Source organism: Episyrphus balteatus, chromosome 2 (genome assembly GCF_945859705.1).
Source record: "Episyrphus balteatus chromosome 2, idEpiBalt1.1, whole genome shotgun sequence".
Taxonomy (NCBI): Eukaryota; Metazoa; Arthropoda; class Insecta; order Diptera; family Syrphidae; genus Episyrphus; species Episyrphus balteatus.
This window is the reverse complement of record NC_079135.1, coordinates 69,520,279-69,539,894: the sequence shown is the minus strand read 5'-3', so window position 1 is coordinate 69,539,894 and position 19,616 is coordinate 69,520,279. Positions and strand designations below refer to the sequence as shown.

General features: G+C 30.0%; 1 protein-coding gene across 2 annotated transcripts in view; it reads left to right on the top strand.

Moving 5' to 3' along the window:
• LOC129911503 (heat shock protein beta-1) overlaps positions 1-17,721 on the top strand; it is a 29,221-nt gene extending 11,500 nt beyond the window's left edge. Inside the window, exons 2-5 of one of the 2 annotated variants that reach the window (XM_055989319.1) lie at positions 2,851-2,877; positions 13,363-13,447; positions 13,650-13,745; positions 16,654-17,721. In XM_055989319.1, coding sequence (XP_055845294.1) covers positions 2,851-2,877; positions 13,363-13,447; positions 13,650-13,745; positions 16,654-16,848 — 403 coding nt within the window. In that variant the 3' untranslated portion in view covers positions 16,849-17,721. The remainder of the gene's footprint in view (positions 1-2,850; positions 2,878-13,362; positions 13,448-13,649; positions 13,746-16,653) is intronic. The other variant, XM_055989321.1, reaches the window with a different exon arrangement.
• The last annotated feature ends 1,895 nt before the right edge of the window (positions 17,722-19,616 follow it).

Here is a 19,616-nt window from a genome sequence, read left to right as displayed (position 1 = left end):
TGAGATACAAGTGGAACTTCTTAATGTTAATGTCCCATACACTTTTCATTCGTACAGGGTTCGGTATTAGTAGAAAACCGATGAAGATACAAAATTTCAAATTCTGTTTCTAATAAAGTTTAAAAGCTTAAGAGAAATTGATTATTAGTCGGTTATCAAGCATTGCAGCGCTACAATCCATTGTAGCCTTAACCAAGAAGAAATTCTGTAATTAGCTAGCTTTTTCTAGCTTCGAATGCCAAGTTGATTGAAGCGGAGTCGAAAACTTTACTAACGTTGTATAGAGACCCTTTAGTTGCCCGAAAGAGGCATTGCTGGTCAATTGCACATTCAGAGCAAAGTAGCAGCGGTTGGCAAAAGTACATTCTTCGTTTGACTTCTTAAAGCAATCGCAATAAAACTGCATTTTTTTTTTTTTTTTTCATTGAACAAAAGTTTGACCTCCTGTCGGCTCTCAAGATCAACCAAATTTCTTTCAAAATTATATAGAGGCAGTTCTTATAATCTACAAGTTAGCTAATATAAAAGTGCTTTGAATAGTAAGATCAAGTATGTGCGACCCAGTCGTGCATTTTATTTTATATATTATACAGTTGTGTTCATAATAATAGCAGTGCTCCCCAAATAAAACAAAAAGGCTAATATTTTCAACGTTATAATATTTTTCACAAAACTTCAAATAGCAAATTAAAGTATTTTATTAATATTACCAGAAAAAATTAAGATTGATTTTTTACCGTTGCTTTTGTCACGGATACATCCATTTTAAAAATTTGTGGTTGTTCACAAAAATAGCAGTGTATAGCATTTTACTGCATCTATAAGGCAAAAAGTAAGAAAACTATTAAAAGTTGTATGAAAGTGTGTTAATTATTAAAGATTACCATTAATACTTTGTGCAGTAACCATTATTTTAATTACTGGAATGCATCTTCGGGGCATAGAGTCCATTTAAATTTGACACTTCTCGACTGGTATTGAAATCCACGAATCTCGCACTACCTGCCACAAATCTTTCTAATTTTTTGGTTTCACCTCATGGACCTCATCTTTTACATTCCCCCATAAGTTTTCAAAGGGGTTAGGGTCGGGGGATTGTGCGGGCAACTTCCTAGCGCATACCTTTTTCTTCTGAAATCATCATTTTGCCGCTTTCGAAGTACGCTTTGGGCCATTATCTTGTCGTATACCCAAACCAAAGGCATTTCCTCTTTAGCATAGGGTAACATAACCTCCTCGAGAATTTTTACGTACTCCAGAATACCCTTGATGGGATTAATAGGCCCAACACCGTTGTATGAAAAGCATCAGTTTCGCTCTGACATGCTTCACCGTTTTCACGGTGTATCGTGGATCGTTTGATGCATTTTTTGGTCTTCTCACATACTCCCGACGACCCTTGGATCCCAAGAGGAAGGTTGATGCCAACAGTTAGCACAGTTGAGAGGGATTCCTTTCTGAATGATCAGGTTGAGGTTCCATTCTGCGAACATGCTTTCTTACGGCCATATTTAGCAAATGAAGTGGTGTGTATATTACCAGCCAGGTCATCGCCTTCTGCTTTATATAGCTCGGCATTATGGTCGAGTTTGGATATGATTTCCTTCACTTCGTCCAGGTCGGGACGGAATTATTAGACTTCACTGTCTAAGATGAATTATGTAATCTGTATTGGAGCAGATTTGAGTTATTCATCAGCATTGTACAGCTGGCAGAAGTGCTTTTCTAAATCCTCAACATCTTTTGAATAACTTCACTGTGAGTATGTATTATAAAATTTTTAGTTCTGCATATTAGTAAAATTAAAGACTAAATCGGATTAAAATTCGATTATATTTAGAAGCTACAACTCAGATTTCATATAGGCATTAGTATTTTGCAAGTACAAAATCTTTAACTCTATTCCGAACCCTATGAGTTGATATACACTCTGCTAATCGACCCACACTGATGATATTTATTCTCATCGATGATGTCATAAATATAATTATAGTACATTTCTGTTTTGTTGTTTTTTTTATTTTCGTTTTCTTTAACGATCGCGTGCTATAAGTCTTCATTGATCACACACATACAGACACCCTTCAAAAAAAATCAGTCGCAGTCGCGCTGGTAGTTTTTGTGGGTTTGTGGTTTTTTCTTTTAAGGCATATTGAAATGAAAGTTGGCGTAGACGTTGTTGCCTTCAAGTATATGTCATGACGGTGCGCGGCCTTGCATGAAGTCACTTAACAGATTAAACCAACTATAACATTGCGGCCGCCGCCGATTTTTGATGAATTGATGTAGAGTGTAGATGTTTTGATTCACTTGTTTTGTTGCAAGTTGCAATATCGAACGAAAAGGATATGTGGGAAGGTAACTCAAAAATTGTCTGATGAAGTGGTGGTAGTTATATTTATTTTGTGGGTTTTGAGGAGTTATGTATTTGGTGACACCAAAATTATTACACAACTGATCTTTATAGTTGATATTGGTAAATTACGTATAACCAGGAAGTTGTGAGCCTTGTGAAGATAGTAATTGAAGATAGTATAAGATATATAAGCTTTACCTATGATCTGTTATTTTATTATGCTGAGAATTTTCTTTTTTTTATTTATCCAAAAATGTTTCTTATTAATATTTAGAAAATATTAAGCAATATTAAATTAAATAAAAAAAAAACTTAACAATAATAAACATTTTCTATTTCTTTCCTTCCACGCTGCTAAACAAAAAAAATGATATAACAAATAAATAAATAAAATCAACCAAAACTGCTTGATCCTGCGATAAAATAAAAATTATTATATTTTCTTTTTTATTTAAAAATATTTTTCTACTAAAATTATAAACACAAATAAACAGTTCTTCAAAAAAGACAACAACAACCAGGTATATATTTTCGAATGATGTTAAAGCAATTTTTTAAAATAGATATAAATGAAAATTATTTTCTGTTTTTATTGTTGTTGCACAATTATCGTTTATTTTGGTTAACGAATGTTTTTTTTTTCATTTTTCTTTCACAAAATTTCGTTTCGTTCAGTGATTTTTAATGTTATCTTATGCTATTGTTTAGTTTTTATATTCTACATTTTAATGTGTAAAGCACCTCAAAAGTTGATCTAATACAAAGAAACATTTTCATAAAAGTTCAACCATTGTTTTGTTATTAAGTTATTACCAAACCATTGTGTGTTCTAAAATTACAAATACAGCATGGTAGTTTTAAACAGATGGTTTAATATTAAACTTGTGAAATTTTTATACGCACTTTGAGATAAAATTGTAAAAATTCGGCAGAAACGAAATTAATGCGATTCATCGAGAGGAAAAATATCGATACTCAACAATCGTTTCGAAAGATAGTTATGCAACTTGTATGTTTTGTTGTCAGTTAAAGTTTCTTCACATAACACTATAGAAGCGAGAATTTGTGGTAAGAGCGTAGTTCATTGGAAGTGGTTCGATTTATTTCAAGTATTTGCGGAAATTGCTAGAGAGTAAAACCATTGCGCCTCAAGAACATCTTTCATAGTTAGATTGAATGTTATACCAAAGCGCTTTTATGTACCATTGTGCATTTTTCCCCAAGTGATGAATTTGCTGAATGTTTGGCTTATTCCATGTCGATAATTTCAAGGTTTAACTGCAATTTTAGCTTACACTACGTTATTTTATATTGTTATTGCGAATGTTTACCTCGAAACTGAACAATACACTGTGACTCGAACTAGATGAACTTCTTTTTTTATTGACATATTCTAGGTTTGAGTCAAACCATATTTGACAATAATGTTGCTAATTTACATTTCCGTTACAAGACTTTTGAAAGATTAAAACCTCGAAAAAATGTTTGGACACAACAAACACGTTTTGAAGATGATTGGCAATATATTCCATGGGCTTACTTCTTCGTTCATTTCACAATATGCAGGTACTTCTTTTTTAAAACATCGATTGGGTCAACTCGAGTAAAATGCAATTTCCATGATGTAAGAGTAAGTAAGCACCGCGAACATTGTGGTCTACTACATATGAAGATGTACATATGTGTACATATACATATACAAGTGCTCTGGGTGGGAATTTTGTGATTTATTGATGGCCTATAGAAGTGTTTTTCTCCTCCGTTCAGCACATATGAAGCAATTTTGTGAAATATTAGAAAACGTCGCTTTTTTGTGCATAACTTCTTCAATTTTGAATAAAAAGAGGAAATATGAGTAAACTCCCAGTTTTTATGATTTCTTTACTTTTTATAGAGCTTCTAGTGGCTTAAAGCATACAAGAATCATATGCTTCAAATTGAATTTCCAATCGTTGCACAGTGTGGCCAATCACGAATCTAGCTGGACAAAATTAATAACTCGAGTTAAATCGACTTTTTTTCTAAACAGTTTTAAACAAATGAATGTGAATAGATAAAATTCTATAAAAAAGAAAGATTTTTTAAAAAGAAATCTATAATTTCTGCAAAAAGTGGGTCAAAATAGTGATGAAGAAAATGCATTTTTGAATTTATGTTTCTGTAAACATATTCTATGATAATTTAAAAAAGTAACTCCTTTTTGTGCGATGGAAACTTGAAACTTAAGGGCCTATTAAAAACAGCTGTGTTTATATTACCTTCGATGTTTTTCAAGCTAATAATTCTCTAAATTTCTTCGTGACCCTATTTCTGGCCTTTTACACTTGCTTGCTTTTTGCATTTAACTTATTTTAGGTGTTCCGATAGAAAAGCATCATTCATCAATGATAATGCCTCATTAGTTGAAAATTCCAGTGGTTTAGTGGTTCCAGAGGATCAGAACTTAATCTTTTATACATTTTGATCCTTCACTCAAAGAAAATTTCGTTAAATCCTTTACGGTTTTATTGGAATATGCTTTTTCAATTTTGCGGAGAGCGATTCTACTGATTTAAACTATTTCTAATGGATAGATGCACTTTTTACCTTCCGTTTGTTATACTTTTCCCGTTTTTTTAATTTTTAAAAATTCTTTTGTTCTTTGTTTCACTATCTACTGTTTTTGTTTATTTAGTTACCACATAATATTGGTCAAGCAAAATGAAATTCAGTTTAAAGAGCGGTCCAAAGTGTCTTCCACCTTTTTTGTTTTTTTTTTTCGCTTAACTTGAAGAACAAAACTTTTATATTTAATTTTTTTAATTTTTATTTATTGTCAAAAATGTTCCAAAGATGATACCTGCTCATTGAAAGAACAAAAAAACTGTCTTTTCGATCTTATTTGGCAGTTTTGACACATTTTTCGAAAATTTGTTTTTTTGAAAATCTTGACTTCATTTTGAAAAGTGAAAAAAGTTGTATGGCGGTCGAGAAAACGCGAGACATGTAAATAGCTAATCTCAATGACAACACTCCACAATACATTAATTAATTAATTTCAGACCGGAAAAATGCGGAAAAATTAACTTTACCTCTAATTGAAAAACAAAGATATTTTTTTTTTGCACTTCCTAGCCTCCTTACAGAAATTTTTTTTTTTTTAATAGTTGCAATAATAATTAATAAATAAAAATTATAATAATTTACCCTCAAATGTAGATTAACAATTAAAAAAAACAATTAAAACAAAAAAACTACCACAGCGTTTTTAATCGTCAACCAAACTCAAGCGAAAAATAGAATACTTTGTATTATCTCCATCCAACTGTTGACAAGAACCAACTTTCAAGCTTAGCTTACGCTAATCCGAGATGAAAACCAAAATACCAAACATGAATTACAGTTACCCATTGTATTGAGAAGCTCAACTCATGATTTAAAATCATGTGGCTAAACTTTTTTTTTTCTATTTTGTCCAGTCAGATTGGCGAATTACCACACTGTGCGTTGTAGCGCCAGGAGTAAAATCGTGACCGGTTTCCAGTTGTAAATTGGTGAAATTGATATTAAACCCTAGTTAGTCCCAAAACTTCATTTGGACGTAGCGTTTCTAACATCCATTCAACATTATGGAAAAAAAGTTATTAGAAAGACATTCAGCATCGGAGGTGTTGTTCTTAAAACTGAGAGGTTTTGTTTGCCCCAGAGACTTAAAGTAAACTTATGAATAACTACAATATTTATGCTAGATATATTCTTCTAAAAATGTTCTAGTTAGAAATATCAGTTTTTTGAATTGATTTGAAATGCTCAACATTTTAAACTGAACATTTAATACCTTTGATTTTTCAATCACAGGATTTTTTGTATGGAAAAGAATTATTTTTTCCTTTCTTAAAGTTGCGGCCAAACATTTCTCTTGCAAACAAACAATTTTTTACATATTTTTAAAGATTTATAAATAATATTTGAACATAAATATCAAATCTTTCATATTCGTGTAAAAAAAAATAATTTGAAAATATTAAAAATACTCAAATGTTTCATTGGTAAGGATGCAGCTTTTAAAAATTCAAATAGTATTTCTTAAATTCCATAGATATTTTACGGATTGTAACTAATTATCATTCCTTTGTTTCAAATCACCTGAATTTTTTTTTTTGCAGTAGGTGCCAAATGGTCTTTCACTTTTTTTTTTCTGTTTATAAAAATAGATCAAATTCGACATTTCTTTTTGTTTTTTTTTTTTTCTTTTTTGGGGGCAACACCGGCACCATCAAATCAGCATCGCGCGCCGCGCCGGTATGCCGGGCTGCTGTTAGTGTATGCCCTCAAAATGAGGTCAAAAAAACTAAATAACTTTTATTTTAATTTAAATTTTTAAGATTTTTCTAGTCTATTGAAGTAGTGTTGATGTATTTTTTTTTTGTCAGAGAAGTGCCTAGCTGTGCACTGTGTTGTGTATGTGCGTTAGTAAGCAATCTATTTTTAAAATTTATGAAACTGTTGGAAACACATTATTGTTTTTGTTTTATTCAATGCAAAATTAATTTTCTAGTTTAGTTTTTAAAACTGAATGACGTACCTAACTAAAACAAAATGCATTTATTATAAATTATTTTTACATACTAGTACTTATTTTTTTGTTGTAGTTTTTAGATATTCCGACAGAAGTATTTTTTCATTCTCACATTTAGATATTAATATGCCTTTGGGGTTAATGTAAATTATAATCGTTTTACATTTCACGTAGAGATTTTTCAGTGTTAAACAAAATGAAAGCGTAACTTTGGATTGGATTAATAGTTTGATAAGTTGAGTTGTATTTTTCGTTATATAAAAAGAAATTAAAAATTAAAAAAAAGAAATTGTTTCTGTACGTGACAATAGTTAAGATTTGCTTACATATTGAGAAAAATAGTGTCACAACTCAAAAAACACTATTTTTCAGGAGAAGCAAAATAAGAAAATCGTAAAACTAAATTTACATACATACATATAAAACAGATGACTTTGATAACAAAACTTCTGCTCTTTATATAAGAAAAGGATTGTGAAATATTTCATATGATAGCAGACTTATAGCCCATAAAATTGTGAAATTTATTATTGCCAATTTTATGGCAACATTATCAAATGTACTATAAAAAGTTCATTAACTTTTGTTTATTTTGTTTGCCATGAGTTAATGAAGCTACTTAAAGGCTTACGAACGACAACAGTGACTTGAATTATGTCATTAAGATTCTTTGTTGGAAATAGAAAAGTTACAGGTACCTTTTTTCTTGTTTAGAAAAAAACATACAATAAATCTTTCAAAAAATATCTACATTCTTAATTTCTCATTACTCATCAGTCATCACTTAACCATGTTCCACTTTAACAAAACAATGTTGATATTGTAGAACGAAATATACAAAAAGATGAGCATAATTAGAAAAAAGAATGGGTGAACGATTCGACTGGGAAATGTATGTATGGTTTTGTTTTTACAGCTTTTTGTACTTATTATTTTATTAAAAGAACAGTCTTCTATAATTTAGAAGAGAATTAGGGTCACGGGGCACAGATGATTTACTTTTTCAGACGATAAACAAATTACTGTCAAAAAACTAAGTTTAGAAAGGAACACGTCTTTCTATTTCCTCAGTTAGCTATTCAGCCTGGATGAAAATTCCCAGAATATCGTTTGTTTACCGTTTTATTTTTTTAATGATGAAAAAGCGAAAAGAGAACAGCAGCTTTGGAAGCTTAATGATAAAAAAGTGAAAAGAGAGCAGCATCTTTGGAATCTTTTTGAATAAGATCCTTTTTCATTTTTTTTGTTTTCATTCATAATAGGGCTGATTGTTTATTACAAGTACATTATACTGGCTAACAATTTTCGACTTTTTAAAATTTTCCGGAAAGATTTATATCAAATTAATGTATTTGGAGTCAGTAGCCTAAAAATTACATTATTTTATTTCTAAAGACTCTATTTTTTTTTTGTAAATATTTTGGTTTTTTCACGAGGTCATTTCGTACTAATTTTAAAGTTATGCTTATTTTGACCTTTTGTTAACATTTTCCAGACAATTTTTAATCGAACCTAATGTAATTGAATTCAATAAGCCTAAAAATCACACTGGGCTCTTTTCTAGGAGCTCGAATTCAATTTCTTACAAAATTAAATTATTATTTCTCGAAATGATAAGCTTAGATTCGTTCCTAACTAGTGATTTTTATTACTGCGACTCAAATTTACTAGCACAGCAACTTTGTCATATGAAATTTTGCTGTAGAATTACCCATTTCTGGAATAAGACTGAAATAAGACCGACAAAAATTAAACATTTATAACCGAATTTTGAAATGGGAGCGACAAAAATCGATGGTCGCCTTAAAAAATAAAATGCACGACTGGGGTCGCACGTACTTGCTCTTATGGTAAAAGTAACTCTTATGTTGAAGCTTTTTACCAAAAAAAATTAGAAAAAATCTAAATTTTGTTATTTTTGAGAGTTTCATAAGTAGAGCAAAAAAATAAAATCTGTTTTTATAATTAATTAAACACCGATTTAAAGGAACTTTTACACAAAACCAAGTATGCAGTCTGATTTCTTGCATAAAAAGTAATTTTTAGAAAAAAAATTTCGAAAATCGTTAGAGCCGTTTTTTAAAAAAATAATTTTTTATATATAAAAATTTTATAACATTTTTCAAAAAAAAAGTTGGTATGCCATTTTTAAGAAAATATTATTCAACACATAATAACAAAAATTCGATGAAATTCATCAACCCGTTTTCAAAAAAACGATTTTTCAAAAAAAAATTTTGAAATATTTTTAAAAAATCCAAAAATGAGTTTTTTTGTAAATTTGTTAAAGTTTTTTAATTAAATTTGTTTTAACGTTTCTGTGTAAAAATTTTGGTTGAAATCTGTTTTGTCGTTTACGAGATATTCATAAATCAAAAAAACCGTTCTATGACAGGTACCGTTAGTAACGGTTCAAAAAATAATTTTTTTATTTCAAAAGTTGGCTCTTATGTGTTATACTACACACAAAAATTTTGATCAAAATCGTTAGAGCCGTTTTTGAAAAATATTAACTTTTCTATTTCCGTTATATGACAGGTACCGTTAGTTTTGGTCCTAAAAAAAAAATTTCAATTTGTCCTCTAGGGAATCACCCAAAACTGTTAACTACCAAGTTTGAAGAAAATAGCTCCAGTAGTTTAGGCTGTAGCTCGAGGTTCTTACAGACAGACAGACAGACAGACAGACAGACAGACAGACAGACAGACAGACAGACAGACAGACAGACAGAATTGCCGGACCCACTTTTTTGGCATTCTCCATCATCGTAATGTCATGTAAAATTGTTATCTCGAGTTCGATTTTTTTTACGAATCCTAAACTTGCCCTATAGTACCTATATCGCAAGTAAAAAGCACCCTAATACATACAGTAGCGAGCAAAAAATAAATGCAAAAAATAAAAACATTTGCATTTTTTTGCTCGTCTAAAAACGCATATTTAGGTAGACTTTTGACCAAATAATGGTTTTGGAGTAAAATATTCCCCAAATTGACTCTGTTTAATGAACATAAAACAGCTTCAATATACCAAATTTGGTAACTTAGTTCTTGTTCAAAACTCTTTAAACCTCTTTCGTTTGCATTTTTTTTGCTCGCTACTGTATATACATAAAACATAGCATTATCTTTTCACACATTTAATAAAAACAAAGTAGCAGCGATTTAAGTAAACATGAGTGATTCATTTTAAAAAGACAAATGCATTACTATATGTATGTCACTCTAAATCCAATCAACACCATCTGCCAGGATATCCGTTTCTAAATTGTTTGCATATACAATTCACATCTTGGTTGTTACCCTTAAATGGAAACGAAAACAAATGCATCCGTTACTATCCTGGAAGAAGAAAAAACAGTCCTCACTCTCAAAGAAATTCGATACAAAAATGTTTCTATTTTAAAAATTTTCATAAACAAATTTTCAAACAAAGAAGACAAAAAATAACAACAATCACTTGAAGATTGCACAGCGGTAGTCGATATTTCTGGAAAATAAAATGCTTAAAAAAAATAATTTGAAAATTGTTTTTTTTTTTTTTTTTTTTTTACTTAGAGAACATTTTTAATTATCTTTTATTTCTTTTAATTTATTTTGAAAGTATTTTTTGAGAAAAATAAATGTAAGCAAATCGTATTCCCATTTTTCTGGCATTGAAGTTGTTGCCAATTTATTTGTATATGAACATGTATAATGAATATGTATGTTTGTAGGTACAAATTCTCATTACGTGAATTAAGTAAAAATAGAAATGATTTTTAGCTAATCCTCATTTTATCTGTACCAAACAGATACTGATCGATGGTGCTATATGATTTAAGAGTAAACATTGAGAAAAGTTTAAAAATTTCTATATACATTATAAATGAAAAATTGATGTGTATTTGAATAAACAAATAATTTTTATAAGTAGACAGTGGCTTTCCAACATTATTTAGTTAAAATAAATGATCCTTAAGAGATTTTATCTAATTCCAAACGAACGTATGCAAATTCGTACATTTATATTGAATATTTGGTGAACATAAGGACCACTGAGGTGTGTTGTTTGACGCATGTGAATAGTGCGTCCGAAAATATTTTTGAAGTCTTAAGATGAGACAGTTATTCTTCCAAATATAAGATAACATTTCGAACGCAGACTTTGCATTTCTGATTCAGCTGATGATGTCTTGTTCGTTTCCGACTTTGATAGAGACAAGGGTCCCGAGGTATCGCAATCTCTTAATTTTCTCTAGCGGCTGTTAGGTGATATTTATTTGAGAAGATGAATGGGTTCTGATGATCATCATCTTTGTTTTTCCTATAATTGTCCCACGAATTCTGCCTCTCTCTTAACCCTTGATGTTATTTGATCTAGATCAAAGACCTTATGAAAGATTGAGCACTTTGTGTGTGTCTTGATTTCTGAAATAAGATATCAGAGTCAATCGTGTTCCTCTGTTTTCTCGCTTAAACTTATAATATACTGTGCGGCCCTGTTTTACTTCACATTGAATATGAAAATCGTCAAACAAGGCGCGGTATCATCATCATGTTGCAATGATCTCATCAGGGATACCCCTCCTGTGTACAGCAAGCTAAATAAGCTGAGAATCCTGCCAAGCACAGTTCAGCTGTTATCCGCAGGACGCTGAATAGAATCCTTATTCAGCATCACGAGTGGCTTCTAGGTTTTTTTTGTTGTTTTGTTGCCGCACTTCTTCGTTTCTGCCTTTTTTGACAACCATTTCCTTTTACTTCGGAGAAGCGTTCGGTGATCTAGGCTGTCTCTATGAAAGGTTGCAGTAATTCGCAGGATATATAGTTAGTGTTGGGTCACCTCTTGTGTTTAAACATAGTGCCATCCACTACAAAACATTTTGCCTTGCAAAAAATCACAACATTTTAGCCGCTGTTATTGCAATTGCCAATTCCATTTAAAAGACCTTCGTTCTCATGGCCAACATGAGCGACCAAGTCTCTCATACCAATTACCATGATGATGTCTCCTCGTGGTGTGTTGTTGTAGAAGGCACCTAGCCCACTGTAAAAAGCCTTATTATCTTTGTCATTAGTGAGCTCTATTGGGTCGTAATGATGGTGACGTGACGTATTATAGTTTTGAATGCGGCCTTAATGATACGTTCTCCTAGTGTCTCTTATGGAATTGGGTTATTGACGCTTCCAAGTTTCTTATACTTGTCAGATCACAACCGTTGCACCCTTACCTCTAAGATACCCATCTTATCACACATTTACTCCCTCTCCCCAATTGAAGAAACCTGGCGTTGCGGTGGGTCTTCATTCCCAGTGTCGAGAAGCTTCCTTACATTCCAGAAACCAATCTTTGTCTGTGTACAATAATAGCCAAAAGTCGTCAACGTGTGATTATTCTTTATGAGAGGTGTAGTTTTGGTTTCGCTAGCGGAATTGTGTCAAAGACAGAAAATTCTAACCTTCGTAACCAAGCCTAGATAAAGCTAGGAGCTTCGCAACTGGAATTTTAGCTTATTCATGGTTCTTTATATAGTTACACGGAACTAAGACAAGCTTTTGACATGGATACAATTTCCGCTGCGGGCAAAAAACAACTACCCGATCAGGCTCGAATGTGACACAGGTCCTCAAAATAGACAGACCCGAATATTTAAAATTAATATAAATTTTCTATTAATTTGGCACATATACATCATTCATTTTAGTCATGATGGATGAGGCTTCAGTATTTTTTTTAACTAAGATCTCATCCATGAAATATTATTATACTTGAAATTTCTAAATGGGTGAAATCACTCACAAAATAATGAAGAATTACTCCTGCAAATATTCATATTAGTCATGTGTTAATCTGGCTATTATGTACATCATCTAAAAATGACGTTTCAATTCATTCTAAGAAAAACAAGGGTCATTTTTCTTGCATTTATAAATCATTGAATAAAAGTGTATTGCAAAAAAAAAAGGCAAATCTTGCCGAGTTGAACTTTTAGTCACACAACCATAATTAGTATATCATCGGGTCATAAAATGATGTATAGACAATTTTCTTCCTATTATGGTAAAATAGTCATACCAGAATGATTTCATACAATAAAACACTCATCATCTCAAGCACCCACTTAAAATATTTATATTTAAAACTTACATAGGTACTAGGTTTGTTTCTATTTTTATTGTAAAAAAAAATTCCACAAAATTCTTTCCTTGTGACTAATTTATTATTTTGGGCCATGTACCAACATACATTGTCATCTTTTTTTAGTTAATTTTTTTTTTAATTTAATATTTTTTTTTAACTAACCTTCCACCCACACACACAGTATACTCATAAATTTAAGCCCACTCAACCTAAAAAAATACACACATTCCTCAAGTGCAACCAAACATTTTGATGTTTTTTGCATTTCTATAAATGGTACCTACATTTTCTTATGCTAATTTTGGTTTAACTTTTACTATTTCAGCTCGACAACAACTAATGCAGCAGTGCCTCAAGCCGCCAGACCAAAACAAAACTACATTTCCGATATCAGTTCACCTTTGATTCAGGTAATATCAATTGATTTTACTCAATTTTTTTGTTTTTTCTTAATTGAATAATTTATTTAATTTCAATTTTTTCATTTTTATTTGGGTCCTATGATTTATTTAAATATTTTCTTGGACATTTGCCAACACAACCCACCAACAAAAAAAAAAATATATATACAATTACGTATTTCATGTGTTCTGCGTATTGACTTACCTGTAGGAGGATGGAGACAGCAAAGTACTGAAGCTAAGATTTGATGTCAGCCAATACGCCCCCGAAGAAATTGTTGTCAAGACTGTTGATCAAAAATTATTGGTGAGTCAAATGTGTTGTTTTTTGTCTTAAAATTTATTTTTTTTTTCTACAAATAAGTTATTATGGTTGTAAAAGAAAATTTTGCTTTGTTTTGTTGATGATTTTGGTAATGTTCCAAATATTTTGTGTTGTTAAATTATATGGATTTTTCGAGAATAATAGCAAAACACAATATCAAAGGAATGAGGCTAATTTATTAACGTGGGGTTGTGTTTTTGTTGGATTTTGAATGAGTTGGCATTTGTTATTTTTGGACAACTTATAGGTACCTTCATTATTTTATTTAACTTTAGCCAAGACATTGAATATTTTTGTATGTGGAATTCTTAAAAAAATAATATACATATTCATAAATTATAGAGTCTGAAATTTGAAGAGATCAGAGACCTAAATGATTTTACTGCATTTTCATTGATATACTCTTAATGAACTAAAAAAGTGTTTAAAGTATTGACCCGAAAAAGACCGTTGAAAAACAAGTACATTGCAGTCAAAAACTGTCGATCGTCTCTAATACTTTCTTACTTAGGTTTTCCTTTCTATTATGTCCGTGGGTGATGCCTTTGGGGATATACAGTGTCAAGTATTCCTGCGCGGCATCGTGTACGGTTTCTAGAGATGTACTCCTGCTCACTCTAGCTCTTCTCAATCGCCTATAATAAAGATGGCAAAATAGTTCAATATTCCCATTTACTGGTGCCTAACACATAATTATCTCTTTTATTGTGCATTGTGACCATTAATCAAATTTAACTGGCACCTCTTGAAGTTAACCTATAAATTTGATTGTTTTACAAAAACAAAATTTTCTCAATTAGCAACTTGACCATGTTGTAGGTAAAATGTATAAATTATCACGTCAGAGGTCGGGATTTGAACCCAACCTTTACCACTTTGTTTACAAAATCCTAATAAAATTATAATATCACATACCTAGTTTAGCAGAGTATAATTTCTGTTATATTAACTTGTATAATTAGACAGCTCAGGTTTAAGAAATATCATTATTATTTTATTCATCAGCTTATTTTCTTCTAATTATTCCTTCCTAATAAAATTATAATATCACATACCTAGTTTAGCAGAGTATGATTTCTGTTATATTAACTCGTATAATTAGACAGCTCAGGTTTAAGAAATATCATTATCGGTATACCTCCTCCATTTATGAAGAAAAAAGTTCTTTTCGATTTCAGAATTTTGAACTGAACCGAAATTAATAAAATATATACGTATTAAAGCCTCCAACACCTGAAAACATTTTTTTCATGGGTACTGCCTCTTGCGAGGAATTTTCAAATCCTCCAAGAGTATCATCAAAGCCGTTCGGGCTCGCTGCGGCCACAGATTTATGTATTTATCAAAACTAGTCAGCTTTGCTCTGCATTTCTTTCGTTTAAGGTAACCATACTTGTCAACTTTGTTAATAATATTATCAATCACACCATTGCATAGTTGTTTGGGTTGTATGGAGATGGCGTAATAATCTCTCAAAAGAAATCACCACACCAAATTTCCGCCCACTCACATGGTATAATTATTGCTCATTAAAAAGTCGTTCTGGTTTTGTTTTAATTTAATTTTTTTAAAAGTAAATTCAATTTTTTTTTTTCAAAATTAAATTTGAAAAATTAATTATTGTATTTAAAAAAGTAAAATAAAAAATCCGAAATTTCGAAAAGTCAAAATTTAAGCATTCTTTTTCTGGAGAACTTGCAAAATTAAACGTCCAAATATGACAAAAAATTAATAAAACAATCTACACAGACACACCTTCCTTTTGTAATTTCATTTGAAAAAAATAAAAAATAATAACTTCACTTTGAAAGCTAAAACAAAACAGATATCACGTGACTTGTAAGACAAAATATATTTAGCAGTAAATATTGAACTTTTATCTATTAGAAAAAGACACTTGGGACAAAATAAAAAAAACTATATTTTTTTTATTTTTGTCATATGGGCGAAACCACAGTGCATTGGGCCTTTCTAATCCTCTAGCTTTTTCCCGGTTGGACAGCCATTTTTCATGGTAATTTTTCCAAATTCAGTCTATGTCATAGATTTTAAGGGTCACATTTTGAAATGACTAAAAACTTTTATTTATTAAATCGATATAATGACTTAAAATTGATTTTCCAATTAATTCACTTATTTTTGGTATTATATCGCTAAACCTTACTTTTATTGTGAAAAAATCATCTGTGGTCTTATAATTATTTCGCTCCAGACCCGCGAAAAATAACTGTTATTCTAATAAAAACAAATTCTATGAAACAATCCTCCATATATTTGTCTCATTATTTATAAAAGAAATACAAAATAATATCCTTTATATATTTCAAAACGGTTAAAAATAAATTGTCCTTATAATTATTTCGCTGAGTGTATGTGAGAAATTATATGTCTAAGTGGTACGCATAAAAAGTCACAGTGAAAACTTTTTTGTCTGGAGATAGTTTTCATTACTCCTACACCTACTAAACAACATTAAACTAAAATTTATCTCATGACTTGTATCTTATCTACATTTTTTTAACATTTTTAAACTTCAGACAATCTTACTTACCCGCAAAGAGAATCATTAAAAGTGTTCCCCTTAAACATTTATTCTTTTCCAAATACACAAGTGCATAAATAATCTTTTCCTTACCCACAACAAAAAAAAAAAAAAACAACAACAAAAAAACCACAAACACTCCGTTTGACTTGATCCACTTACCTACAAAAGATTTGCTATCTGAAGTATAATCGTTTCTAAAACAAAGCAAAAAAAAAAAAAAACACTTAAACCATCCCACGCCGGTGAATTAGCACATAATACGTTTGCCTAACTTCCTGATGTGAATGTGCTGCTTATATTTGTGTTCCCATTTTTTATAATGTTTTCTGTTTTTTTTTCTTCCAGGTGCATGCTAAACACGAAGAAAAATCCGACACAAAGAGCGTCTACAGGGAATATAACCGCGAGTTCCTCTTGCCAAAGGGTGTTAACCCTGAATCGATTCGCTCTTCCCTCAGCAAGGATGGTGTACTTACAGTAGATGCCCCATTGCCAGCACTTACCGCTGGAGAAACCATGATTCCTATTGCACACAAATGAATACAAACTAACACACAAACCCCAAGAATTAATTAATTTAAATATAAAATCCCATGAAAAATAAAAGCATTAAACGTACTAATTCTAAATAATTTTTGTTCACAAATCAATAATTAATTTTAATTTATTTTACAATTTTTTTTATTTGTTTTAAATTTAATTAAAAATGTATGTTGTATACCAAGTAATTTTTAAAATGTAATTCAATTCAAATCCGACCTAAATTATTGTTTTTTTTTTTTTTTTTTGTTAATTAAATCCTGTTAATGAATTTTTGTTTTGCGTTTATTGTAATCATTGTTAATTAATAATAAATTAATAAACAACACAAGAAACTTAATAAACTTTTATAGATAAATGAGCTTTTTTTTGTTAAAAAATCATTGTTCACACCCACCAACTAGTAGACACAAAGTAAATTCACAAATTTTAAATATTAAAGAAAAACATTGGTTTTCAAGTCGATGGTTTTTGAATTTTGATTGCTTAAATATGAAACTGGAATGTAGCTGTGTGTAATTGATAGAAATAAAACAAAACATACAAAAATATATAAGAAATACTCTTAGAATATTATTACTATATGTGTTGGATGTATAGATTACACTTAATGTTAGGTGAAGGTGCCTGCTATCGGTAACTACATTATATTAATTGTTGTACACAAAAACTATACAATATTTTTTTTTATTTATTTACAATGTTTATTTGTTTTAAAAAAAATATATTGCAATATAAAAAGTATTTCTTTAGAATGAAAATCAATGAAAAAAAAAATAAACATACAAAAACAAAATAATAATGAAGGTATTGTAACTTTTGTAAACAAAATTGATAAATTTTTAAATAATAAAGAAAATTTGTAACATTAAATTGATTTATTTAGTTATTCATAATGAAGAAGAAAAAGAATAATTTTAAATCGTTGTTAGTTTGAAAGTAATAGTGCATCCTACAAATTTATGATGGGTAAATTATTGATTCATTTGTGTGTACAAGGAGGATTTCTTTAAAATAACACTGTGTTAATACACTTAAAAAAATAATTATGTGGACACCTATCACCTTTTGGAACCTTACTAGCACAGTTTGCAAAAAGTGGTTAAAAGATGTCGTTACACACCCAAAATCTGGATTAAGGGCAAAAAAAAAATCATGTTTTCATTTGAAAACAGCAAAACAGATCGATTTAAAATTGAAAACTTTAGAATTTTTAGAATAAGTGAAGGTAAAAAATTAATTTTTTTTTGGCCTTAACCCTTTCGAACCCAAGCTATAAAAATCAATATTAAAAAATGTTTTTTCGGTATTATCGGGTCAAAAACATCACAACTAAGAAATATGAATAGCAAAAAGTTATTTTCCAAAATAATAAATAGCAAAACTAATGTGTTTTTCTCATGTTGCATGTAAGTAACCTGCACTGCCTATGATCACCAAAAAAATTCGGAGAGTTGAGAAAATAACTTTTTATGAAACTATAATGTATGCTAATTCTTCTAAGCAGAAAAACAAAACACTTTCTGCATTAACATTTTTTATATCTTTTTTTCAAAATTATGACCATATATAAAAAAAAATGTGAATTTTAGTCAAAATGTGTTTAACATGTCTACAAAACCTACCAGGTCACAGTTTCATCAGTCTACCTCTTATTTCGAAAGAGGTTCTTCATAATTTTTTGACTGTTATTCACTATTCGCGGCAATGTTGTGCTTTCCACAACTGCAGTGCAAAGTTCCTCTTGCGTACCAAATCGATTCCTAAGGCAGCAGCGATACACAACATCTTCATGTTATTATATCCTCATATAAAGCATGCTTTTCATAACCGCAGTACAACAGCCGTATTTGAGAACGAACCGAGAAATTATACTATACATTAGACTGATTCAAAAAAAAAAAATATATTTTTTTTTGTTCATAAAAAATATGGAAATGACGAAAAAAATACTATAAGAGTTACCTACAGCCCTTTATAAATATATTAAGTACTGCCGCATCGCAAATTTCTATTTCCCATATGATTTACATGGGAAACATTGTTCATTTCATTTTCTTGAATAAAATTGAACGCTCTACAAAAATGCATTTATAAAATTTTGAAAAAAGCCGACGCCAAAAATTAATTAAAATAATTTTTAGTTGGAAAAATGAATAACTCGAATTTATTGAAAAACTCTAATTCAATAGTAGTATGTAGTTAAATAAAAGGATTTTTGAAACTGAAAAACAACATAGAATACAAAAAATTGGAAAAGTTTGCCAAATTGTTTGAAAAACCTAATAATTTCGTCAAAAAACTGAAAAAAAAATAAAGAAAAAATTACATTTTACATTTTAAAGTTGAATAACTTCGAAACGGGGCGGTTTATTAAAAAAGAGCTTTTTTGTAGAGCGTTTAATTTTATTGATGAACTATTAAAAAGTTATAAAATGTTTCAAATGTAAGTCATATGGGAAATAGAGAGTTTTAGTTTTGTTTGCTAATAGAAACTGGAAGGAAAGTTATATCTCTTTGGTTTGCAGTGGATGTATATTCCTCGGTAAATTTTCATGTTTCAAGTAATATTCAAATGATAAAATATAAAAGTACGTATACACCACAGTGTACATTTTTTAACGAGCACTTTTTAAAAAACTATCTGAAAAATTCTTCTTTCTGAAAAATTCTTCTTTCTGAAAAACGTTGAATTCCAAATGACAAATAGGTACAAATAGGCAGTTACATTGTATAAATGCACATTTGTATCCTTATGTTTTTCCGTT